General features: G+C 42.1%; 1 protein-coding gene across 1 annotated transcript in view; it reads right to left on the bottom strand.

The window, feature by feature from the left end:
• The window catches only part of RBFOX1 (RNA binding fox-1 homolog 1), a 2,526,943-nt gene that overhangs the window by 62,686 nt on the left and 2,437,486 nt on the right, over window positions 1–26,771 (bottom strand). Inside the window, 1 exon segment of the mRNA XM_021673515.2 lies at window positions 17,905–17,985. Within this exon segment, the coding sequence (XP_021529190.1) occupies window positions 17,905–17,985 (81 nt within the window).

The following is a 26,771-nucleotide window of genomic DNA, read 5'->3' as shown; positions in this document are numbered from 1 at the left end:
TTCCTAGGAGGGTCTTCGGGCTCCCCCAAGCAGGGCACACTGGGGGACTTCTTATTTTGTGAAAGGAACACAGGGAAGGACTATAAGTCAATTCCTGGCTTAAACAGAGCCTTCCTGGAAGGCCAAATACCCTGGGCAAAACAAAAGGGTTCCACAGGTCATGCTTTGGACCAGAGGCTTCATGGAGAAAGGGCTGGAGAATTCAAGTGTTCTGGGTGGAAGGTATTTTCAGTTATGTCTTTCTTGTTAATCTACGGCTGGCCAAGGTGCCCTTTAGTGAAATGTCTAGTTAGAAAAATTCCTCTGTTCCTTTACTACACTCGCTCCTTTCTTTATTTTTTCCTTCCTTCTTGCCTCTTTTCTTCCCTTCTTCCTGTCCTTGCATCCTTCTTTTCCTTTCTCCCCTCCCTCTTTCTTCCTCTCTTCTCCCTTCATTTCTTTATTCATTCCTGCCTTCATTGCAATCCTTTCTTTCAATCTTTTTTTGGAATTTTCTTCTAAAGAGGGCTGCCCTGATCCTCCCCTGATTCATGTAAAAATCATTAGCTTGGGTCACAGAAGTGAAGGACTCTCACTGGTGTGTGCATGCAAGCTCCATAAGGCTGGTGATGTCCATTTGTTCTGCTCATCCATTAGGATGAGGAACTGGCACCAAGCAGGTAGCAGGTGCCTAATACTGCGCCTAGACACCTTGCCGGTGGCTAGCCAATGTTTGTCTCCTTCCTTCTGGGAGAGTGAAGCCACCTCCTCTTCACTGTGCACCTTCCATAATACTGTCCTGTGTACAAAATGACCTGCCCAGAATTTGCAGATAAACAGCATGCAAGCAGCAAAACTGTCATAGGCGTTCGAACCAGAGCAACTCCATCTTGAGTGAGGGCTAGGAAAAATAAGGCTGGGACCTGCTGGACTGCATTCCCAGAAAGTTAGGTATTCCTAGCCTCTAGATGTTTAAGGTTAATGGAACAGACTGATAATGTTTACTAAACAGACCCAGACTTGGGAGTGTCCTGATATCCCGATATATTGAACAGAAGCACTCCTAATTTTGCTTTAAAGATAATATCGATTTTTGCAAAATGTAGTGATGAAGAAAATTAATCCTTTATCACAAACCTTTGTAGCAGAGCACATTTCCACATGATATTTTTAATCCTATATAAACAAGTATTATACCTAGGGGTGGACGTGTTCCTCCATTTACTGAGGGGGGGCACCCTACTGTCTATGGGAGTAGGTGTACTTTCTCCACTTTCTTAGTAAACTGGCTTTTGCTTTGCACTGCGGACTTGCCCTGAATTCCTGCTTGCACAAGATCCAAGAATTCTCTTTTGGGGTCCGCATTGGGACCCCTTTCCTGTAATGCAACTGAAACTTAGTCGCAATCCCTAGAAAGATAATTTCTACTTCCATCCTTGGAGGTGTTTCATTGACTCAGAAAAAGTAACCAGATTTAGAATGAGTATGATTTCAATGCAAGGGGAAGCTGCTTGGACAAGTTTGTTGCACTTGAAATGATCAGAGCCCTCAATTCGTTAAAATTCTCCTTGATAGCAGCATGCTATCAAAATTTAAAATTGCTTCTTGTTTATGGAAAAGCAGGATTCAAATTTTGGCCCCAGACAGATAACACCTATTAAAAGATATTCAACACATCTCTCTTTCCATATAACCTCAGACAATGCTCTCTGACAGCCCAGCAACAATAGTCCCTGAATAAAATAAATGTGTGCAACCAGGAATGACAGAAAATAACAATTTTGATAATTCCTAACTTGTCAAACTTGTAGCTGTGCCTTCTGTGTTTCTTCCAATCTTCATTAGAAGATTTCTCTCTCAATGGTTGGTTTAGGGACAGCATGGCTTTTTTCCAATGCCACTAAGAAAAATTCATTTCAAGGGCAAAATACGTGCATAAGTACAAGTGTCTGTCACACTTCCTTTAAACTCAGCACAGCATGGAAGAATGGATGTTTTTCTTACTTGCTGTAGGTGTGGTGTGGTGATCTACAGAATTCTGGAACATGGTGAAATGTATATTTGGGATAATTACCTGGACAGATGATTCAGATACAAATTAAACAAGAGTAAACTGTCTTGTCTTTGAATCACGTAGAGAGAATCTCTTACATGTTTACTGTGAGGCATGACACTTACCTTTTGACAGAGTTACATCAACTGTCCTAGTTTAGATGTCTGGATCCAGATAGGTCAAATACACTAGTTTAGAAGTCTGGATCCAGTAAGTGGGCAATGAATGACTAACAAAGCCAGTGCAAAATGCCAAATGGAAACTCACAATATTCTCTCCATTTCTAGAATTAATATTAAAAAAAGTTTACATTAATGTTAACAGTCAAATGTATTGCCCTATCCAATATTTGTAAATGCCTCTGTGTTAAAAAAAGGAAAAAGACAACTATGGTCATTTATAACCCCGACGCTGGCAGTTTTTTGTTTTTTTTTTCCTAGTTCAACTTGAAGTTAACTCACATGTAAGCAGACCACCATTAAGGAACAATGGGGAAAGGATGCAGGTTGATTTGTGGATACAGTATAAATCCTCAGTTTTTGGCATGAGGGAGACAAGAAAACCTGTGGGTTCATTATACTGAAGAGATGCCTTCTGAAACCTTATCCAACATGAATCAAAGAGAAAAATCTGGTATCACTGCAACACAAATTGAATTTAGCTCATAAGCTAAAAATGAATTTCTCGCAAAACAGGGCAAGAGCTTTTGGAGAAAATACCAGTTGAGCATCTTGTTGACAGATCAGCATTTCCAACCCACCCACTCTCACCCTTCAGCTAGATTTATATACGGAGCATATTTTGGGGGAGGTTAGTGGAGTAACCATCTCAGTTCCTGGGAATAAGGCATTCTCTCCCATGGAACTCGATGAAATGGAAGCTGTAGGGATGTAACGTGAGGCATGCTGTGGTGGTGCTGAAGTATCACGGCAAATCAACATTTTAAAACGGAAGATGTGTGGGTGTATCAACCAGCCAAATGGGCCATTTACTAAAGTGTCAACTGCTAACTGCCTGCCTCCCCCTCAGAAACAAAGCCCCCACCTCCCACCTCAAATGAGCCCTGCACTCAATGTATTTACAGTGATGAGTGTGTCTTCTCTCCCTCTCTTTTACGAACATGGTGCTTACCTTCGAACATAAACACAAATGAGATCATCTCACCAGCCAGGAAATCCCAAGAGAAGAAACACAAAACCAGTGGAAAATACTTGAGGGTTATAAACTGCATATTAAAGTTTTAGAGCTCTGGGAGAGATGGAAGAGTAGCAGATGCAAAACCCGACAGGGGGGCGGATTCTGCATCAAAGCCATAAAAATATACAACCGCTTTAATGGGCAATTATTCTTTGCATTTGTGCACTGGTTTGAATTTGCATGAGATTGCCAGATGCCCGGGAAAAGGTGTGCATCCGGATGGATGAGGGGGGGCTCTCTTTGTCCCACTCCTCCTCTCCCTTTGCTCCATAATGACACATTTACCCACCCTTGGAAGGTTTTAAGACTGAGAAATACTCATGCAAATTTGGGGAGAAATTGTTCTGTGGGTAATTTATGGTAGGAAATATTCACTTACACAATTCTGGGGGTGCAGATGCGCTTTCAACAGCAGGTTGATGGTTTTGCAGGATTCCCCTTGGGGGAACTCCCATTCCGTGTGCTGGACCATAAATTAAGAAGTGGTGTAATAGGTAACATACTGAGGCGAGATGAACCGCCAGCCATAGCTCATAGAGCAGCAATTTCAGAGGCAGGGCATCGTGCAAGGAACATCACAATGAAGAGTCGAAAAATCTGATTTTTCCAAATGGCAAAATATGTTTTCTCCTTTTTCAGAACGAATCTCAAAAGTACATCAAATTGGTTTATGACACAGAATTTACACGCAACTAGGTCACTCTCTTTAAATGGCCTGGAATGAACATTTTAACATGATGAAGCCTATTAAATGCTACCTCCAAACAAAAATGGAAAGGCTTTTCATTTTTAAAAATCCAGTAATTTCAGAGTTTGGCCGCAAAAAAAAAAAAAAAAAAAAAAAAAAAAGCAGGGGTGGAGGAGAAAGGTTCCATTCTTTCAGTCACTAATAAAAAGACAAAATGGCCACTTAATTTGTGGAATCTCCAGTTCTCATATCCACATAGATTTATCCCTGAAACACACATTTGGGATTGACCCTTGTTTCAGTATGAAATGCATGTTGCTATTAAATACTGCTGTTTAGAAGTGAATAAATCTACATTTTGGACAAACAGTTTCTTATAGGACATCCTCATTTGAAATGCATTGAATAGGAAAACAAAAATTTCTAATTAATGTACAAGTCTAATCACCATTCTCCACATGGAAGAGTAATTTTTCACTGTTCATTTGCTTGGTTTAATCTCAACACTGACATTACAGAAACGCAATGTCCTATAAATCTCCGCTCATTTGTTTCTTTAATATTCATATTCCATTGAACTGCAGCTGCTTGTTGCTGCAGTCTATTACAACATGCAAAAGTGTCGATAAAAATATTATGAAAGGCAAGATGTGTTTCTTCCTGGCTGCGCGTGCCATTTATTTGGGGAAAGACAATAAATGACTCGTGGATTGTCCCTCGGCCTGCTGCTTGGTGGGTGATTAGTGATTAATTACCTTGCAGCAAATTGACATGGCACGAGGAAATTGACACAGCCCTGATTAATTAACTTTTTATGGGCGGTAGTTACTCACAAAACACTGCGTACCATAATTGAATCTCTTTACATAACGTCATGGTACAAAAGTTTTAGTCAAATCCAAATTAGCCAGAAGTTTCTAGGCTGTTATAGGTCTGACTGGGATATGTCGAAGGCATTGGCAAGAATGTGAACTTGGAGAGAAATGCGCATTTTTAAGGGGGAGGGGAAAGATGGTGACAATATACTGGCCTGATTGTCCAAGCCAAATTTATTGATCTAAATCTCGACTTCAGCTAGACTTGGGGAATAAGACTGTAAGAGGCTAAAATGTCTCCTTTTCCTCCAGCCTCGCTTGGCTGTATTTCAGTCACTTTTGCAGATTCTCTCTCCTTTGTCCAGTTGCTAACCACGAATGTGACTCCCAAACTCAGATCTCAAATCTCAACATCACTTCCTCCAAAGGCTTTACCTCTCCATGTAATCTCACGACTCCTAACCTCCATGACGGTTATCAGTTACCATCATATTACCCTGCTGTTGATTTTTTTTCCTTCTCCTCAGCTTCTTATCACTTGACTTGATTTCAACTTCCTTACATGTATCTCAGTACAGAGGTCCTGAGGACTCTATGTTGGTCCCTACTGTGTCTCCAGCACTAGAAGAGAACCGAGCACAAGGTGATATCATTGATAGGTGTATTGACTACAGTGTATAATGAACTCAGAATGGCACAGTCCTTCAGTTATGAAAGACAATGGGTGGCAATCCTCAAATGCGTTGTGAGAGTGGCTAAGATGCTGCCTGAGAAGGATGCATATTCCCAGAGAAACTATGGGTTGGTGATGGAGTTAGTGGTAAGGGATTCTGGACCTCACTTGTCTAAAAACCCAGGCAGTGATAACTGGAGTAATTCAAGGAACGATGTGATTGCAGGTGGCAAAATTCAAACCTTGAGACTCCATTATCAGGTAAAGGAAATTCAATTGCATGATAACAGCTAGGATTTACTAGCACTTGCTAACTGCCAGACCCAGAGATTAACCCACTAACATCTCACAAAACCGTGTGAACCATGACTGTTGCTATCTTCACTTTGCTGGGGTGGAGATGGAGGTATAGAGCAGCAGCTCGGATACTCACCCAGGGATTTGAACCAAGGCAGCCTGACACCAGAGCCTATGATCTTACCCATCATGCAACACAAAGGCAACCCCGGTCAGGCTTGGGGAAAAGCTTTCTACTTCTACTCTCTCTCTGCTTCTTAGAGCCTCTCAGTTTGGATTCCCTCCTAGTGCCTGTGCAAGCTGCTACATCGTCTCCCTACATCCACGCCAAATCTGAGACAGAGCCAGCCCCAATTCATCATGGACTGGGTTACTTTGCAGGGGAATCTGTTGACAGTCTCCCAGAGATCTCAATCTGCTTCTTGTTAGGGGATAGAGGAGACATTGGAGGTGTGTGTGTGTGCCTGCCATTTCTTCTCTGTTACATATTATTTTTTTTCTTGTTTTTTTTTTTTCTCTCTTTCTCATTAGCAGTAGATCCAAATCTTCTGTTATATATGTATGTTCTGAGATTTCAGGACACCTGGAAACACACTGTTCCTTTTCTGCTAGTTGGATGCTGGCCACAGGGATCACCACTGATTTATGTTCCTGATAGGAGTTCAAAGGCAAGCTGTTCTCCTTTGCCACTAGGGTTTACCTCCACATCTAGATGTGTGTGTGTGTGTGTGTGTGTGTGTGTGTGTGTGTGTGTTAGGGGGGAGATATTCAACCCAAAAATGTTGGGAAGACAGATTCTGTAGAGATAGTGAGCAGGGTTGCAATAGTACGGTGAGTAAAGGCCTCAGTTGCACACAAACCTGATTACTGCCAAAATAATGAGCTCCTTACGACTAAATTCAACGAGAAATTTTTAATTTGGAAGACTGGAATGAGAAACTTATTTCAAAGCCTTGGAAGATTTGCATAAGAAACTTTCATAACATTTTGGGCTGTTGCACATTTTTCTGTATAATTGCCTTGTTAATATGTTATCAAATAACACCTCACAACTTGGGTTTGAAATAAGTCTCCTTTTTGTGGAAATAAAAGAAATTAGTCATCTAGGAAAAAACTAAATTACATGCAATGAGCTCACCAGGATTTACTCTGAGCAAGGAGTCTGGGGTTCCCAAAGGAGAAAGTTTCCCTAACTTAACAAATTAACAGAGCAATAGCAAAAGCCACAGCACCATTCACGCACATGAATATTCTTTAATCATTTAAGGTCTTTGTGTCTCTGAGCAAAGGCAGTAGACTTGGTTTGAACTAACTACCATGCTGTTCTTGCTTACCTCCCAAAGTTAGCTGTTGTATCTTTTCTCATAGATTATACGTGGTTGGATTAATCTAACAGACAAGTGGCGAATCGTGGCTGCTAAATGCGTAGCGATATGCTTTTACTGGGCAGAAGAGGTATTTGTGATCGGTCTCCTCACAGATATTGACAAGCTCCCCCCACCCTGGGCAGGATTTTTGTAACATTTCATTCGGCAAAACGAGAATGAGTCTCGATCTTGCAGTGTTTAACTTGGCAGAACCATGAACCGTATTTGCAAAGGTGCTTTCTGTCCTTTGAAGGAGAAGACAAAGCCCTGAAGAGCTGAGATATATTTTAATTTGGATGAGGCAATTCGTCATAATCTATTCGTTTAACAAAACCTGGACTGATAACAATGTTCTTCTTTCCCAGGAAGCCATGGAAAAAAAAACCAAATAATTTATATAATTACTTTATCCAGTGCATATACATACTCTAGGTTCAACTATTAAATCATTCATGTTCTGTCTAACAGCTGGCTGAAACAGCAAGCTCGGTGAATTGTCTCTCCAGGTAGGAACAGGGCAAGTGAGATAAATTAGCTTCTATATGCTGGGCTGGATTTCCCATGGTTCTCTTGGGCTGACGCAGCTCCCGAACATGAAGCCCTCAGTGGGGGCTGATGGTGGCTCACAGGATGGGTACACGATGCACATGCATTATTCATTTCACTCCTAGCCATCGCTGTGGGGATAGCGGGTCTGTCTGTGGATGCTGAGGTCATCTACTTTTGAGCATCAGCTTTCAGACCTAGAGTCCTGATCCTTTGATCAATGCTAAAGCCAACCTGGAGGACAGGTGCTCTCTGAGCCTAGGGATCATCTGCCTGATACCTGAGCCAGAGCCTCCAAAACACCCATATAGCACAGACTGAGGGAGTCCCATTCAGGAATGGTCCACCAGTCCAGTCACTAGACTAATGTAAATCATTCAAACCAGCTTCTTTGGTGAAATTTATTTATTTTGAGACAGGGTCTCACTCTGTTGCCCAGCCTAGAGTGCAGTGGAATGGTCACAGCTCACTGCAATGTCAAATTCCTGGGCTCAGGTGATCCTCCCACCACAGCCTCTCCAGTAGCTAGGAATATAAAAGAGCACCACCACATCTGGTTTGTTGGACTTTTAAAAAATGCTGGAGAAGATGGCTTCTAAGACAGAAAAGGAAAGTGCAGCCGTTTGAGAAGCCGTAATGCCTCAAGCAGCCTAGAAGACTCTGCATAGCAATCTCGTTTACTGGTCATGGGTACGTAGGTAGTCATGGCTATTAACATGTCAAGGAGATTTGGCCAAGGTCCTGGCACTAGTCTTACCATGAGAGTTTACTCCCAGACCTTACTGAATCCAGCTCTTTTCACTAAATCACGTTGTAGCTCAAGAAAAATTCTGTAAAACCACTAGTGGGAATTAGGATTTGCCAGAAAAAAGAAAAACAATCTTTTGGAAATGTTTGAGATTGCTGTGACAAATGAAGGGTAAGGCGATAGATACCCATAGACTGTTAGGCCTTTGCTGTTTTCTTTCACATGAAAAGCAATTAGGCATCAAGAGCCTACGTGCAGGCAAACAAAACTCAAGAAGACAGATCTAAAATACATGGTGTGGTGTTTGGTCCTGAAACTGCATTTTCTTAACAATGCTCCCAAGTTCTCTAGGAGGAATACATAGCTTTGGGCATGACAGTTCTTTCATACCCAAGCAAGATATAAGAAAATGGTGTTTTTGACATTCTTAGTAAAGCACATGTTTTTATTACTGGGTTTATATGAACTACACCAGGCTCTGTTTTCTCTTTAATGAGAGGCAACCTGAGCTTCTCCTCATGATCTTTGCACTGAGTAGGAGATTTATTTTGGAAGAGAAATAAGGGAAGAAGTAGCCACCTCTGTGATTGGACACATTTCTGTCCAAGAAGCCTGGTATTCGATGAGAGTATGATTGCTCCAACTCTTGAGTGACATGAGCGCCCTTGAATTCAGTCTCTCCCTTCCTAAGCTGATCATTCCCAGCTCTGTAAACCCAGCGAGGACTTGGCTCAATTTACAACGCTGGGCCCTTAGGAACGTGCACCTGCTCCATTGCATCACACTCTCCTTCCCATTTCAAGAATCAAGCAAGATCTTGTCATTGGCCCCTGCAACTTACCTGCTCAGAGCACTGAATGTAAAATGGATTTAAAAAAAAAAAAAAATCAAAATCCACATTAGTTTGGGGAAGCAGATAAAGTGCAGATAAGTGCTTAAAAAAATAAACTCTCAAAATAAGGCTCTGAAACTATTGAAGGATTTCTCTTGCATCTGATGAGGCTAGATGAGGGCGAGTATTGTCAAGGAGTTAAATGCAGGAGGTGCACCAGCCAGTTGATCCTCTTAAGAGAATGTGAGCATTAAAAAACAGTTTCTGTCAATGCTATCACAGGACTTGGGGTTTCCAGGGAATTCCCCCAGAACAATTGCCTCACTGCCTTTCCGAAACATCTCATCTCGGTCTTGTTCTCTGGCTGTGCATGCACCAGAATCCCAGGGCAACATAGTTTATTGTTTTAATATCTGTCTGACACAAAGCAAACGCATCCTCTAGTGACTGCTTATCTGTCATATGTATTTCTGTGAAAGAAATATCAAGACAAATAAGATGTTTGGGGGCACACCACGGGATGGTAGTTTCTGCAATTGGCGGCCTTTTGCAGAAGGAAGACACCCATCTGAAAAAGATGAAAGCCACCGTTCTGCATTGAGATTAATAACCAAAGCAACGACATAGCAGCTGCCTGAAATGTGGATGTCTCTTTGCAGAACTTTCCCTTCTAAACAACTGGGATGGGAGGTTAAACTAGTGCTTTTAATTTTTTCTTGAAATTGGTTAAAAAGGACAAAGAGGGTCGGGCAGGTAGCTCATGCCTGTAATCCCAGCACTTTGGGAGGCCAAGGTGGGTGGATCAGGAGGTCAGGAGATTAAGACCATCCTGGCTAACATGGTGAAACTGCGTCTCTACTGAAAATCGAACTGGGCATGGTGGCACGTGCCTGTAGCCACAGCTGCTCAGGAGGCTGAGGCAGGAGAATCACTTGAACCTGGAAGGCAGAAGTTGCAGTGAGCTGAGATTGCACCACTGTACTCCAGCCTGGGAAACCGAGCATGACTGTCTCAAAAAAAAAAAAAAAAAAAAAAAAAGACAAAACTTGCTAAAGCCTGGCCAGAGATATCAAAGAGGGAAAAACTGCCTTTCCAGACATCATGGGATGTGGACGAGACAGCACAACCTTGGCCCAAATAGAGATACTGGACATGTGTTGAGAGGTTCCACAGGACCATTGCCTGCTCAGCCAATTCTTGGAGGCCATGCTGTTTCCCACCTCTGGGGGAAGGTTTAGAGAGTAGTGAAGAGGAACACACTTGGTTCAAAGCTGATCTAGTGGGTGATCTTGGTCAAGCTTCTTTAATGCCCCCAAGCCTAAATTACCTCCTGAGAAAAGAGGGCGTAAGTAATCATACCTGTTCTATGCTTTCTTCTGAGGATGAAGTTCATAAGAAGGGCTTAGCAGAATGCCTAACATATAGTGATGCCTAATAACCATTATTTATGTTTATGGATATCATAATTTTGGGGCTGGAACTAGGGTAATAACAGTTATGCGCTGCAGAACCTAAGTCAAGAGTGGAAGGGAGGAAACACCAAAAAACTCCGTAATGAAGATAAATGATGTTTTAATGCAATCTTTTAAAACCCAAGTTATTTTTTAAATCCTTGATTAGCAGACTATCAAAATTTAAATAGTACTGGACGAAGCCAGATTGGATCTTAAGGCTCCAAAAGGAAAAATTAATAAAACCTATTCTGTCTTGATACTCTGTTCATCATGGATGTTTTTCCATTACTTTAGATTTTTAAAAATATGTCATTAAAATGCTATTTGAGGAGTTTGGGCACCCCTTTAAGCTTTGTCTGAAGTGAGCACCCTCACTTGCTTACCTTCATCCCAGAGCTAGTTATTTTTAAGCACTCCCTCCATAAAATATTAGGAAAAAAATAGGAAAGCTAGAGGCTGTGTTACTGGCAAGTGAGGGAGAAAGAAGACACAACTCTTCAATGTGTCAGTAACACAATGACCATATGTGTATTTTCTATTAGAGTCCAGCCTACTGACATTTTCTGTATTCTGCAGAAGAGGAAGCCATAAATTAATTTAGGTCCTTACTTTAATTGCAGAAACCCATGGAAGTTCTATCAATTACCTAAAAGTAAAATAGTGCAGGCCTGATTTATGTATGTTTCTGCCACTTAAATCATTGTTTTATGAATTCCACACAACTACTTCCATAAAATCTGTAATCAATATATCAATTAAAACTATGCCCCTACCGCTTGCCCTTGAGTTTCACAGATGTGAATAAATGAGGAAATGATTTTGCATTTGATAACATTCAGGTTCCCAAGCATTTGCCTGTGATACCTGTTTTTTCTTTTGAGGAGGGAGGGCTATCAGGGTGAAAACTTCAGGGGAAATGATCATGCATCTTATGTTAACTTGAGGTTTTGTCCTGATGTGGATCTGACATTCAACTCTGACTTTCATGGAACTGTGGAAATACACCCGATGGCATTGATAAGCATATGAAACCATAAAGAACCTTATCCTGGAAAATGCTTTTCTTAGCCCTTGACAAATAAAACTGATGTCCCTGTATCAAGGGGCTTGCTATGGACTGAATTATGTCTCCTCCACCCAAATTCATATGTGGAAGCTGTAACCCCCAATGTGACAGTATTTGGAGACGAGGCCTTTTGAGAGGTAATTAGGTTTAGATGTGGTCCTGAGGGTGGGGCCTTCATAAGATGAGTGCCTTTATAGGAAGAGACAGCAGAGAGGGCTTTTCCCCTCTCTCTCTTTCTCCCTCCCCGCTCTCTGTCTTGTGAAAACATGGGAGAAGGTGGCCATCTGTAAGTCAAGAAGAAAGCCTTCACCAGAACCCAATCTTGTTGGCACCCTGATCTAGGACTTCCAGCCCCAGAACCGTAAGAAGATGAATGTCTGTTGCTTAAGCCTCCCAGTCTATGCTGTTTTGTTATGGCAGCCCAATCTTACTAATACAGTGCAAAACAAAACTTGATCTTGACAGGCATTTTGTAATCCAGAATGATGCCTAAAAATAATTAGAAAAGACAGACACATTTGCCTATGTAATTAAAAATGTATAGTGGAATGTGAGCAACATCCATCATCAAAATAGGAAATAGATTTGCAACTTCTAAGCTATTCATAGGTTATCCTCCTAATGAACAAGTATCACTCACATGTGAATTGAGAAAAAACTCAAATGGAAGACGTGTACTGGGGATTCAAAAGTATAGTCTAAATGCAAAATGTTACAGATGATGATCACTAATAGGAGAAGGATACAAACTAGAACAAATTGAGATGTTAGTTTTCACTATGCAATTGGCAAAAATACAGCAAAACATGTCAGTGCTGGCAGGAATGCTGGGAAGGAAACAACACTTCCATGTTCGGGAATGCTGAGTGTAGAACTGGAAGTAGTGGTCGGCAAGGGTATTGGCAAAGATGTTTACCAGAGCCTTATAGAGGGATTATTCAAAGAAGTAGCTTTGAATGCCTGTGGCTAGAGAATGGTTGAATCGACTGTTGATCATTTATGCCATTAAACAGTATAAAAATATCTAAAAGGCTTAAAGGGGGAAGGTCACAATGTATTATGTGAAACTAAATATGATTAATATCTGGAATGTCCATGTAACTAACACCTACGCTCTCCTCTGTGTAAAGTCGAACTAATAACACACTCCAAACATTGCATGTGTGTATGTCCTTTTCTGAATAACCATGGAGAAAATGTAGAAAGATACTGGGCATCCACACACTTCATTTTAAGGGTTTGTGTGACTGGATAAAGTGAAGATATTATTCCTGCATTATTCCAAGTGCGTGTGTGTGTGTTTGCACACTTCACACTGATTGCAATGAGCACCTGTTACTATTGTAATTAAAAATGTATTCATAAAATCATGAAGAAAACAAAAGTAACATTTATGTGCTTCTGGAAACAGCTACTTCGTATGTAAATAAGGATCCGTGATAGCTCGCTTTGCTAATCTGAATCAGAAGTGAACTTTTCATTCATCGAACCAATGATTTACCTCTTGATACTTCAACTAATGAAAATGGAATTCATGTTTTAATTTGGAAGGATGTGGTATGTTCTTTACCTTCCTGTGTCTGCCTGGTGCCAGTTTCGATGTTGAGCATTCACTGTATGCAAAACAGTGCTGGCAATAATACAGCTAGTAGTTTTCCCCTGGACAAGAGAAGGGGGCTGAACACTGGCCTTCAGAAGGGGAGGAACAGTACACAGCCCTTCCCGCTTCACTAAACCTTCCTGTTAAGGGGTTGAATTGTTTCCATTGAAAGCCTATTGAAAAATAATGGTCAGTCTTTTGCATTTGATACTAGGTAATCTTGCCTAATTCTCCAGAGTTTTGTTCTTTCTTTTTTTAAGTTGGATAGAAAGCAGGCCCAGTTTATACTCTGGATGAGAGTAGTTTATTGGGACATGTAAGAGGATGCATAATGACCTGTGACAATTTGAACTAGGGTTTTAAACCCACATGAAGTTCAGGGGTGAGGGAGAAAAACTGGAGTCATTTGGGGTCCGATGGAAGAGTCTATGGAATTAGATTGTATAGACCCAAAGTTATGAGTAAAAATCCTTCTCTTAATACTTTTAGGTGTCCTGGGTCACATAATTGGGATGATTCACTTAATGGGGAAAAAAACCTCACCATTATACAAAAATACATCCTCAAAAGCAGGTAACTTCAGTAGGAATTATTTTCATTACAGACTAATTCAGCAGGTTCATTTAAGGGTGTTATTTACAGATGATTAGCTCTTTGGCTAGGAAGAGGTGCAATTTAAGTCTTAAAAAATAAAATCTAAGGCCATTTAAAGATCTATGGAGGAAAAGGAGTGCAACAAAGCAAAACTCCAGAGCTATCTTGGAAGTCAGTAGACACATAGGATTCGACATACAAAAGTGTCATTTACACGCACCTTTTTCAGGAGCACAGCTGTTCAACAGAAGTAAGGAACACATGCATTTTCAAGTTAAAAAATAAGAGCAACCCACACAATTGCAGAGAAGTATGGTAGCCTCAACTTTGAGGACAATGGTTGGATTCCTAGAGAAAAAATTTTCACCTATCAGAGCGTAAAGACAAAATAGGTGACTGAGCCCTGTGCAAATCGGACCTGTTGGGAGAACAATCCTGGATGATGAGTATAATTGGTGTGTGTGGGGGTGTGTACACAGGCGTTCATGCAAAAATGACCCTTTATGTGCTGGCTGAACTGTTGCAGGAAACGGGGAATGGCTTTGTACTAGAATATACATGTAATCTGGAAGAGAAAAATCTAAGTGAATGTTGCAGAAGAGCCAGCAAACCACAAACAGCCTACACCAAAAAGCCGTAAAGGGGAAAGGAAACTGCAGCAATGTGTCTTAGGGATGTGCAGATAAACCAACATTCAACACCAATGCACAGACTACAGATAGAAATAATCGAAAGCCCCTCTGGCTACCCAACCGGTCTCAGAGTTGGTCACCATTACAAAATACTAATCGAGCTTGACAATCTGAATACCCTTGCTCAAGCGTTGACAAGTGAAGATTCTTAATGTAAGAAACTAGGTTTTGTTTTGCTTTTTAATGGGGTAGTAAAATTTGCTATTTTCTTTAAAACTGCTCTATTAAAGAGCATTTATTTTGTTTAATATTTTTGAAAAAAGTGCTATGAACCTAAGTTCTTGAGTATGAGGGGATAGATTGAAACACCAGAGTATTATGGGGCCATTAACATATTTTCATAAAGAGCACATGGCATGATAAGATGAAATGTGTAGGTAATATGACTGATAAAATTTAGAAATGAAGGATGTTGGATGCACATCGTAAGATTTCCATAATTATAAATTTTTACTTTAAACTTAAAATACAGTTACACGCGGTGCAGTGAGATTACCACTTTGCATTTTTAATACTAAAATCAACCCTTTAAATTGGAGATCAGCACACTCCTTCTGTAAAGAGCCAGACTGTTGAAATGTTAAGCTTTGCAGGCCATCTAGGTCTCTGCTGTTTTTGTTGCTTGGTTTTCACATTCCTTTAGAAAATCTAAAAACCATTCTTAGTTCATAAGCCTTGTAAAACAGGCCATGGGCTGGGTTGGGTGACCCTTGCTTTAGACGGTTTCATTTTCTCTGTATGCTTCAGCTATTTTATAATGAAGAATGTGGGAAATATTTTCATGTGTGCTATGTGAGACATATGCTTTCCCCAAGTCACTTTAGAATAGCTATACCAGCCTGGTGCAGTGGGTCATGCCTGTAATCCCAGCACTTTGGGAGGCTGAGGTGGGTGGATCATGAGGTCAGGAGTTTGAGACCAGCTTGGTCAAGATGGTGAAACCCTGTCTCTATTAAAAATACAAAAATTAGCCAGGCACCTTGGTGCACGCCTGTGATCCCAGCTACTCAGGAGGCTGAAGAAGAATTGCTTAAACCCGGAAAGTGGAGTTGGCAGTGAGCCAAGATCATGTCATTGCACTCTAGCCTGGGTGACAGTGAGACTGCATCTCAAAAAAAAAAAAAAAACAGAATAGCTATACCAATTCAAACTAACACTCTTCTGGAGTTGATTGTTTTGTTCACTGGTGTAAAGAAAATGGATACATAGATATGTCATACAATATAGAGCCATACTGTGCAATATGGTAACCATTAGCCCTGTGTGGTTAGTTAATGTAACATAAAATGAGATAAAAATCTGTGCCTCAGTCCCATCAGCACTGTGCTGGATAGCACAAAGATTTTATCCCAGACACTTCTATAGAACAGCAATGTTAGAGAAAAAAATAATTAATATTCTAGGACCCGACCCTATGGTAAGTTTTGGTACACCAATTCTCCTTCAGAAAATATTTATAGAGAAGAAGGTAAGCCAGGTACATGGAACAGTGATCAGAATTAGCCAAATGGACTTGGAAAGGCAGCTGAAGGATGAATAATTTTCCCAGGTTCAGAAGACTTATCTACCACATACTGGCTTTGCGATCCTGGGCAAATTAATGCACTTCTGAGTGCCCTCCATGTCCTCAGCTGTAAAGCAAACATGGTGATACCTACCTGGTGCAGGTTTTGAGAGGAATACACAAGTCTGGACATGTGAAAATGTGTAGTAGCAATACAATTTCAGGAGATACTTGGACACACATGTACATTGGCCTGAAGCGGGAAGTAGTTGTCACAAATTCAGAAAGAACCACGTCTTGCCAGTGTGGTTAGATTTGGGCTTCTTGGGAAGCACAGAAAAATATCTTGGCACTTAATTAATGCCAGAACTACTATTGAAGATTATACTCTGGGTCAGGTGTGGTGGCTCATGCCTGTAATCCCAGCACTTTGGGAGGTTGAGGTGGGTGGATCACCTGAGGTCAGGAGTAGGAGAACAGCCTGGCCAACATGGGGAAACCCCATCTCTACTAAAAATACAACCAGTGGACGTGGTGGTACACGCCTGTAATCCCACCTACTTGGGAGGCTGAGACATGAGAACTGCTTGAACCTAGGGGGCGGAGGTTGCAGTGAGCTGAGATTACATCAGTATACTCCAGCCTGGGTAATAGACTTAGTCTCGAAAAAAATTCTAACAAGGAAAAATAACACGCTGTTGGACCTCCTAAAGACCTCAGACCCTTGGGTGTGTCACATTTTAACTTAGTTCCCTGTGACCACTGGTAACCTTTGTCCTCACAGTGAGGAGGTTGGTTTTCCTCAGCTTCACAATTTAGGAAATAAAGATGCTTGGTTTTGGCATGAAGGTGAGGATTCTCCTGTGTCTCTTATCTCTCGAGCCTGGTATTCCTGCTTTCATTCCCACCCCTGCCTTTTACAACCAGTCTAAGAAGCAGCCCCCACCCCCACTCCAGGGCCCCCAGACTCACTTTTGAACACTGACCCTAAAGACAACTCATTCAGCAGTTATGGAAACTTCACAGAATTTACGTACTTTGTACAAAACAGATGATAAAGTCTCAGCTGTGGCTGGGAGACTCTTTAAGCAGGGACATACCCTCTGGGAGAACATGGTAGAATCAGTGGCAGCTTTAATTCTTCCACCTGCTCTGGGAATTGGGGTGAGGGTAGGGCATTCTTCACCCCAGAGCATCCACCCCAGGCAAAGAAATGTGGTTCTGCCATATGTTTAAATGCCCCAACTTTTAAAAAGACGGTTCTTTATTGCTACTCTCTCTGCACTTCGGGGGAACTACATTTCTCTCTGCTTCTCTTCATTGAAATTACATAGCAAAGGATAGAACAGCCTTGCAAACAAGCAACAAGCTGCAGGCTAGTAGTATGATCAGGAGACAACCATATACAAGAGTCCCAGTCAAGCATCTTCTGCTAGGCGAGGGTGCCTTCTGGGTGGCCTGCATATGCTATTAAACTATTTTGATATAAATTTGCAAAGCTATGATAAAAGGCAGGCAATGAGCTAAAGCTTCCCACCCTCCCATGCCCCTCCCTGCCAGCCCCACACCCACATCCCAACATTGGACCCCAATCCTGACAGATCTAACAGAGAATGGCCAGGACATCTGGGAAGTGGCATGGGAGACAGAGACATGCTTATGAAAGATAACTTCACCTCAGAGACACCCACAAGAGAGGGTGGGGTGGAGGGAGGGGGAGGGAACTTACATGGCAAGGAAGGTGATTGGACTCAGATTTATGTCACAAAACAGAAAGAGAGCCACGACAGTGGGCTTACTTGCGGAAGTATATACAAGTGAACTGGGGGCACTGTACATGGAAGATCCCTCCTGGTTGGCCTGGCACAACAGGACCGTGCCTACGAAAGAGAGAGAGAGATGGTATCTGGTTTGGGAATTGGCACGCTACACCTGAGAGATCACGGCAATGCAACTGAGAAAGGAAAACACAGCCACATCCCAGAGCGCAGGACAGGGGCACCCAGCACAGCCCCCTGCCTTAGCCAAAGGGAATCAGTGGAAGCCCCACCCCCCAACCCAGCCCACCAAGCACACGTCATGACTTTTCACATGGGGTTGTGTAGCGGGATCTGGCTGCCCCAGGACCCAGGTTCAGATCGGGAATGGAAGCAGTGTGGCATACTCAAAAGGGAACTTTAGGACTATTAGAGGGAACTAGATAGTAAGCCTGACTCTGACACCTCTTCACTGTGTGATCTTGGCAAGTCACTGTACCTCTCTGTGCCTCAGCATTTCCATCCAGAAAACAGAGGTAAATATACCTACCTCCAAGAAGGGCTGTGAATCGTATGACTGGAGATGTACCCAAGTCAGGAGTTGGCCATGTAATAATCAATAGTAAGCATACATGTTGATAGGCTTAGAGAAAACTTTACCTTCCCTCAAACATCAGTCTTTCTGATTCGGTTCTTCAGAGGAAGAACAGAAGGTAGAGAAGAAATAAATGCAAATTTTTGCTATGCCTGGGACCCACCCTGGACCCACACTGGACACTGGGTGAGAGGATCTTTGGTTCCTGCATTCCCACTTTCCTCCCTAAAGCTCTCTGCCTTCCCGCCAGAGAGGCTGCCTAAGTCATCCTGCAAACCTCGGCTGCATTGCAGCAATGACTTGCCGCCTCCTGACTTAAAGCAGAGGGCACTGGGCTTATCCTTGCACGATGGAATTTTACAGCGGCAAATAACAGCGAAATCCTGAGATACCTCCTCAATCTATGACAGGTTTTCAACAATCACCCACTCCAGGGATGACCGGGGTCAGGAATTGCCAGGGTATCAGTTCTACTTTCCTGCTACTGCAAAACTCAAACTCCAAGGCTTTGAAAAGAGTTAGAATTTTGAGGAGCTGTAGGGCCATTAGTGGTGATGGAAATACCTCCCTGTGGTTTCTGGTCACTTCCCTGGCTGGGTAAGGTCAACCACCCCCATTTGATTGGAATTTCCCTGTCATGACCACCACAGAAAAGCAGTCTCCCATGATAAGAAGCCAACTGTACGAGTGCACCCCAGAACAGAGAACTTTTCTATATCCTTGGAGACTTGCCCTATGGAATGGTTCTATGATCTTCTGTATCTTCCCTATGATAAACAAAAATGCAGTGAAAACTACCAAAGTGTGGGGGGTCCTGCCACACGGACGGACAGGAAACCAGATACAATTCTAAAGGCGTTTTCTCCCCACCTGCATCCAACCATCCATCAGGGACCTAGTCAGAACTGATGGATCACATGAGGAGGTCTGAAAAGCCTTCCCCAAATTCTCCTTCTACCCTCTGTTATTTGTGCCTCTCTAGATTTTGTACCTCACTTCCAGGTAACGCAAAGATTTTTTAAATTCCTAATCCATCTCACTCTTTCCCCTATTACCAATCTGGCAACTCCATTTACTCTTTTCCAAGGAGAAGCAGCCCAGGGACAGAAGTTCTACCTGAAGGAATGTCCTGTAGTGCTTTTCAATCTGGTTTCCCGTGCTTACAGCTGGAGAAGAACCATCCCCTCTGCCCCAAAATAGCCCTTCACACAAGGGTGAAATTAACCTTCTCTTCGTAGTAAATTTATCAAGAGTCTGGAGGGGTGTCACTCATGATCCACCTATGCTAAACTTGTAGTTCTTTCTTCTTGTAAAAACAGTTTATCATCCAGGAATGGTGGCTCATGTCCATCATCCCAGCACTTTGGGAGGTCGAGGCGGGTGGATCACCTGAGGTCAGGGATTCAAAACCAGCCTGGCCAACATGATGAAATCCTGTCTCTACTAAAAATACAAAAAATAGCTGGCTGTGGTGGCAGGCACCTGTAATTCCAGCTACTCGGGAGGCTGAAGCAGGAGAATCACTGGAACCCAGGTGGCAGAGGTTGCAGTGAGCCAAGATCGTGCCATTGCACTCCAGCCTGGGTGACAAGAGCAAAACTCTATCTCAAAAAACAAAATTATTACAATATATTGGATGAGTTTCTTTACATGATCTAACCTCTCCTCAGGTATTTCAAGTTTTAGCAGGTCACTGGGGATTAATATCAAACAAAACTCCAAAGAATGGAGGTTGGGGTATAAAACCCACCAAGAAGAAATGCAAACTACCCACCAGCAAAGACATTTAGCCCCCTCTACAATCAGTGCTCTTTATCAGTGAGTCCTCCTGTGTGACTCTGCAGTGGCCATCCCTGTGCTTGTGCTCACTGCTAGAAATCTTAGGCAGGAATGTTTCTGTAGGACATACAGAGAATTACAGATCAGAATCATCTAGGATAGGACTGTAGCAGGTTGATTTAGGGAAAGTTCCTCAGCCTTCTCTCCTGTGCACACCTGGTTAAAAAAACACTTTTACAATCGGATCCGAAGTTTCTTGGGGTGCCTAAATTTCAAAAGAAAAATGTGTAACTGTAACTGAAATATACACAGAAGGACATTTCAGTATTCTCTGGTTAAAACCCTTGGGTCAATTTTCAATATCCTCGATGCAATTTATAGAATTCCATTGGGACATAGCACAGATTTTTGCCTGGAAAGCTAACCTCTGGCAGGGCATAATGAAGCATTCCTGATTTTTCTTATGCTGTGGATTCTGAGAACCTGGACTGAAACAGACTGAAATAACTTCTTTGGATACTTTCTTAGTAGTAAAAGAAAAAATCTTTATGCAGCGATTTTGACCTTCGTAAAACAAAATCTGTGCCTTCACAGAACTGGGTTTTTGTTTAATCTAAAAACATCCTCCAATTTAATTTGCAAAGTACTTACTGTATGTTCCCTTAGTGCTTTGTGACCTTTCCTTAAAAGGAGGCTTTGAATTTGACAAAACAAAAGCAGCAGAGAACACTGAAACCTCCATGCATTTTTTTGGGGCAGGGAAGGGTAAGTGTATTTGTTTTTTAAAAAAATAAGTCAAATAGATAATAGGATACAAGCAGCACTATGAAGAGTGCTTACAAGGTCATTCAAAGCACTTCCCAATATAGCCTCAACACAGCTCTTCAGGGAGTCTCCTGAGCTGGATCTTCTATCTGTCCCTAGACTCCAACATAAACCTTCTACTCCCAAATGCCATGTCATCTGTATGACATAGTGACATCTTGTACTTATCAGACTTCTGTGCTTTTACTGAACAAACTCCTCATAATTTAAGTATGGCAACTGGGGTCAATTTATGCCACAAGCTGCCCATTCTTGAGCCAGAATGGAATTATCAGTTTCAATACTATCCTTTCCTTTTGGCCTAGAGTCCTTACATTCTCAACACAGCCAGTAGGCAGTGATTTCCATTTGGTTAAAGTTGGTGAAGGGGATGAAACCTCCATGCCATTCCTGCTCTTAGTGTTAGAAGAAACCATATGAAATTATCTTTTTTCTTTTTTTTTTTGTCAAATAGAATTGAGTGTTCCAAGTTCATGTGGTTCAACTTAAAAAAAAAAAAAAAGTGGCTTCCCCTGTTCTCTTTCTACATAGTTTAAAAGTGACCTCCTCTCTTCCTGGTCCTCAGGGGTGAATTAGTTACTCCCTATTCTCTGCTCTTATATTTTTTTAAAGCTCTCTGATAGATCCTTCATGGTGCTGTATTACAATTTTCTATTTACATATTGATCATCTGAACTACCAAATCCACCTGGGGTGGAGCCAAATCATAGTCATCATTTTATCCCCAGCGCCTAGCAAAATACCTGTCTTCAGAAGGATTAATGTATATGATTGAATCATAATACACTTTTTAAAAAGAACTCTCCACTTCTATCTTCTTGGCCAAAAATAGTGTTTTTTTCCTTTTTTTTTTCAACCAATCCTTCTTCTGCCTGTTGTTCATGGCAGGAAATTTGCCTGCCCAAGGTTCAGATAGATAAACAAGCTACATCTAACTTCTGTAGATTGAAATAGCTTCCATCTATTTGAAATGCTACTCCTTCTTTCCTGATTCTTTTAAAGTTGGCTCATCTAGTCTAACAGGAAACCTGGGTAGCCTGGTGAACCACTTCCTGAACTGTCGATGACTATATCAGCACCTGGCAGACACTAGCTCCATGGGACAGACCTCGACCTCGGAATAATGACAGCCCGTTCCAAAGCCTCTCACACTCGTCCGTTCTGAGTGCCGGCATCCCCAAGTCCTGGTAACATGTCCCCCAGCCAGTCTCAGCAGGATTTGGAATCCTCCAGTGAGAAAAAGGGGTAAGCCAGAGTCAAGGTCTCAGGGTGGGCATCAAAACGCTTTCCGCTCAGCCAGCGTCTCCCTGCAGTGGGTAATGGATCACTCTCAGCTAGCCTAGAAGGGATGTTTCCCATCAGAGACAGGGAGGAGGGAGTGTTGAAATGTATTTACTCTGCTGCCAACCCCTAAGTGAGGAAAACTGGACTCAAACCAGAACAGCAGTGCAGTTTCACACCTCCATGCCTTTGCAGAGCCTTTGTCTTTTCCCAGGAAATCTTTTCCTCGCTCTTGATAGCTCCTTTCTGGACTCAGCTCTGGCTTCTCCTAGAAAGCCCATCTATGTGCCTTCGTCTGGTAGAGTTCAGCTTCCTTTCTTTGCTTTTTAAAATTGTGTTGTTGTAATCTAATGAGTGTCTGCCCCATTGATGCTACTAATTCCAAGAGATCAGGAATCATGTATGTATCTTCCTATCCTGATACATCCAGGAACCTAGACTGAGGTAGGAAGCAAATGAAGAGAGAATCCAAAGGTTTCTGATAGGCAGCCATGCTAAGCTTTCAAGAAATAAAATTAGAGGATGGGAAGGAGAAAAGAAAGGGCATTTTGCAATGTCTGCCTCTTCCCTTTTAGTATCAAACGGGCACAGCTCCAAGCCGGCACATGGTGAAAAACTAGACCCTTTGCTACATAATTTCCGAATTTAAAACATGTTAGAGGAACATTGCCAACTGCCTGGCAAGTGGGAGTGGCCAATTAGCTTCATTAGCTCAAAGACGAAGATGGGTTAGGAAGTCTGGAGGATGTGCTTGAAGACACAAAAAGCAAAGCCTAGACTTGATGAAATAGCCAGGATGGAAGGAGTATTCTGGAGTACCTGTACAGGAAGTGTCTGTATATGTCACGTGCTGTCTGTATGCCTCTAATACAGGAGTTACTAAGAAATTATTTTAGGCAGATAATAAGGATACAGGTTCTCTGTGGAAAATTTCCTGTAACAGGAAACAACCCCCAAACCATCTCTTTTCTAACAGAAAAGGAGGCTTGAAGGGCCGGGTGAGCAAGCTTTGATATGCAAATGCAGGCCATTAGAAAGTGGGTTCACTCAATATGGCATTCCCGCTGTCTTCTCTTTGTCATCACCTGCGCCAAGTGTCATGGCCACCTCCAGATAACACCATGTGTTCAGAACATCATGGAGACCTGCATTTGCATATTAAAGGACTAAGGTGGGAGGGCCACAGTTTTTGCGGGCTACGTAAATGACACATCTGGCCAAACCAATCCCGTGGGCCATATGAAAATCAGTCTCTACCTCCTCCAGCCTTCCCTATAATCTATCACTTTTCCACCACACACATTTTTGTTCCAAGCCCCAATACCTTGTCTCTGTACAGGAGAGCTATTCTCTTCTTTCTTCCTCCTTTCTTGCCTATTACACTTTTCGCTCCTTAAAACCACTCCACGTGTGTCTGTGTTATTAATCCTATTGGTGCAAGACCAAGAACCTTGGTGTTCCTCTAGTCATCAGAGCAGTATCACCTCCACAAACCTCTACTGTGTATTGGTCCAGAGTCACACACATATAGAGTTGTCCACTGAGGTCTGGATTTCCTGATGTCAGTCAGCCTAGGAAAGGAGCTTACTCTGGAAAGAGGGTTAAGAGGAGAACCCTGGAACCCTGCAGGGCAATGACTGAGGGGGTACAAGAGCTTATTAGTCTCTCTGTCTCCGTCTCTAGTGCTTAGGCAGGAAATGACGGCGTAGTGAGTATTATTCATTTAGCAGGTACTTGTTGGCACCTACTAGTCTACTGAGTGCCAGGCACTGTGCTGGGCTTTGGGGTACATCTCCGTGTGCTTTTTCAGAGGATGATATATTATCACTTTTAGTGCTCATAGGCTCAGTAACAAATATATACACAAAAATAACAAAAGAATGATTGTGACTATTAACCCAAACCTTAGCCTACATAGTCACGTTGTTGACTGAGATAAATACAATTATTTTAGAACAATTTTTATTAGCTAGAACACATGGCTTTGTCCAAAATTATATATTTCTATTATATAATGCTATCATAACTGAAAGTTTAGTAGTAATAGGAAGCAGTGTTAGAAATGTTTTGATTCTACACAAAGAAAAAGCTTTATTCAATATTTGCCAGAGAATATCTATGTTGTATTTGTCCCTCCATAATAAGAGGAGTCAGATGGTGTTAGTCCTTCTTCACTGGCATTAAAAAGAGGCACAGAACAACTAAGTCTGTTACCAAAAACCTTACTAATCAAAGGTAAATTTTAGATGAAAAACAAGCTATTTGGGTTCCAAAATTGTCACTCATGTCATCAATGACTCCTTCCTACAGTCCATTGTTACAGAATCATTTTTAAATGCCTTTTTAAAAAATGAGATGAAATGTAGGAAAATGCTCATGATTGAAAGAACAAGCAAATGAACTGATAGGAAATGGACGCTTGGCTGAAACAGAAACCTACAAATTTATTTTTTATCGGAGCAGTGGGGTGGCAGTAACGTGGGGTTCTCAGTCCCCCGCTGGTTCCCCAAATCACCTGTCACCAGCATCAGTTGGGGCACTTTTAAACACAGATTGCTGGGCCCTGCCCTCAGAGTTGCTGATTCTGAAGGTCTGCAGGGAAGCCTGAGGCTTTGCAATTCTAACAAGTTCCCATGTCTTGAGAAGAGTCCTTCCCTAAGTCTCAAGGCTATGAGTTCTTGTCTTAATTCAACGGAAAGTCCTCAACATTATGAGAGTTGAAGGATCATTTTGAGAGAATGTTAAATGGCGAACCTTTCAGGTTCTACCCCTAAAAAGTCTCAATCAGTTGTTCAGAAATCTGCGTTTCTAATCGGCAACTAGGAGCTCCTCAGATGCACTTTGAGAAATCCAGGCCTAAGGTCATCTCTGCATATGTAGAAAAAAAGCAGTTCTGTGGACAAAAAGGTAGAATTTGCTTATGTTCTGTCATTACCGTTTTGTTCATTGACAGATTTTGTCTTTGCTTGGACAGAATTTTGAAAAAGAGTAACTCACTTCTGGCCCTAGGTACTCTGTTGGACCTCCCTCAGGAGGCGAGCAGGTGGTAAAGATGGTACCACATCTTTGTAAAAAATGGGTAAAAAGCCACACATGGCATAAACCTGGGCAGCCTGCGCTTGGTTTTCTATCCAGGAGACATAGGCATTCCTGTCACATTGTCACACACTGAATTATGTCCCTTGAAAATTCATACATTGAAATCCTAACTCTGAGTACTTCAGAATGTGACTTTATTTGCAGAGCGGTCTTTAAAGGGGTAATTCAGTTAAAATCAGGTCAAATGGGTGGGCCTTAATCTGACACACATCCTTACAAGAAGAGATGAGGGGAGGACACACATAGGGAAACCCATGTGAAGACAGAGAAGAGATGGCCATCTGCAAGCCATGGGGAGAGGCCTCAGAAAAAACTGACCCAGCTTGATCTCAGACTTCCAGCATCCAGAATGGTGAGAAAAAAAATTTCTGTTGTTTAAGTCAGGGGTTCCCAAGCCACGGGTCACGGACCTCACTGGGCCACACAGCAGGAGGTGAGCTGCAGGTGAGCAAGCGAAACTTCATGGGTATTTACAACCGTTCCTCATGGTTCCAGTTACCGCCTGAGCTCCTCCTCCTGTCAGATCAGTGGTGGCATTAGATTTTCATAAAACAGTGAATCCTATAGTGAGCTGCACGTGTGAGGGATCTGGGTTGTGGGTTCTTTATGAGGATCTAATGCCTGATCTGTCACTGTCTCCCATCACCCCCAGATGGGACAGTCAAGTTGGAAGCAAACAATCCCAAGGCTCCCACTGATTCTACATTATGGCAAATTATATAATTAATTCATTGTATATTACAATGTAATAACAATAGAAATTAAGTGTACAAGAAATGTGCCTGAATGATCCTGAAACCATCCCTCTCTACCTGGTCTGTGGAAAAACTGCCTCCCACAAAATCCAACCGTGTTGCCAAAATGGGTGGGGACTGCTAGTTAAGCCACCCAGTCTGTGCTGCGTTGTTACGGCGGCACTAGCCAACTAATATACCTACCTGCCGTATAATGAGGATACCCTACAAAGTGACCCACAAGCCTCAACTTCTCTTGGACTCAGAAGCCAAAGAGGTTGCCATGAGGGCCCTACCAGTGGAGGCAACTGCTTTCAATGGACAGATTTATCCAAAATTTACCCAAAGCCCCAGTGGACTGTGGATACTTTCGCAGTCACTCATTTTTGAACATCAGACTAGCATTGAGCTAATCCATGTAAGAATATTTTCACAGTTAATCCCTAATGCTTTTATACCAGCCAGAAAGATGAGCTTCTCTGAAGGGTTATGGTAGAGTTTTAAGTACAGTGATATTTCCATTTGGGCACAGATGTTGCAGAAAAATGTTGCTCTGTGTGTTTAATTCTTATAAATCAAATCATGTTTTAATTGTA

The sequence above is a fragment of the Aotus nancymaae genome, unplaced genomic scaffold (genome assembly GCF_030222135.1).
Source record: "Aotus nancymaae isolate 86718 unplaced genomic scaffold, 86718_ANA_hifiasm-v0.15.2.pri h1tg000049l, whole genome shotgun sequence".
NCBI classification, from domain to species: domain Eukaryota; kingdom Metazoa; phylum Chordata; class Mammalia; order Primates; family Aotidae; genus Aotus; species Aotus nancymaae.
Note: the sequence above shows the minus strand (reverse complement) of the source record. Positions and strands in the feature narration are given on the sequence as shown.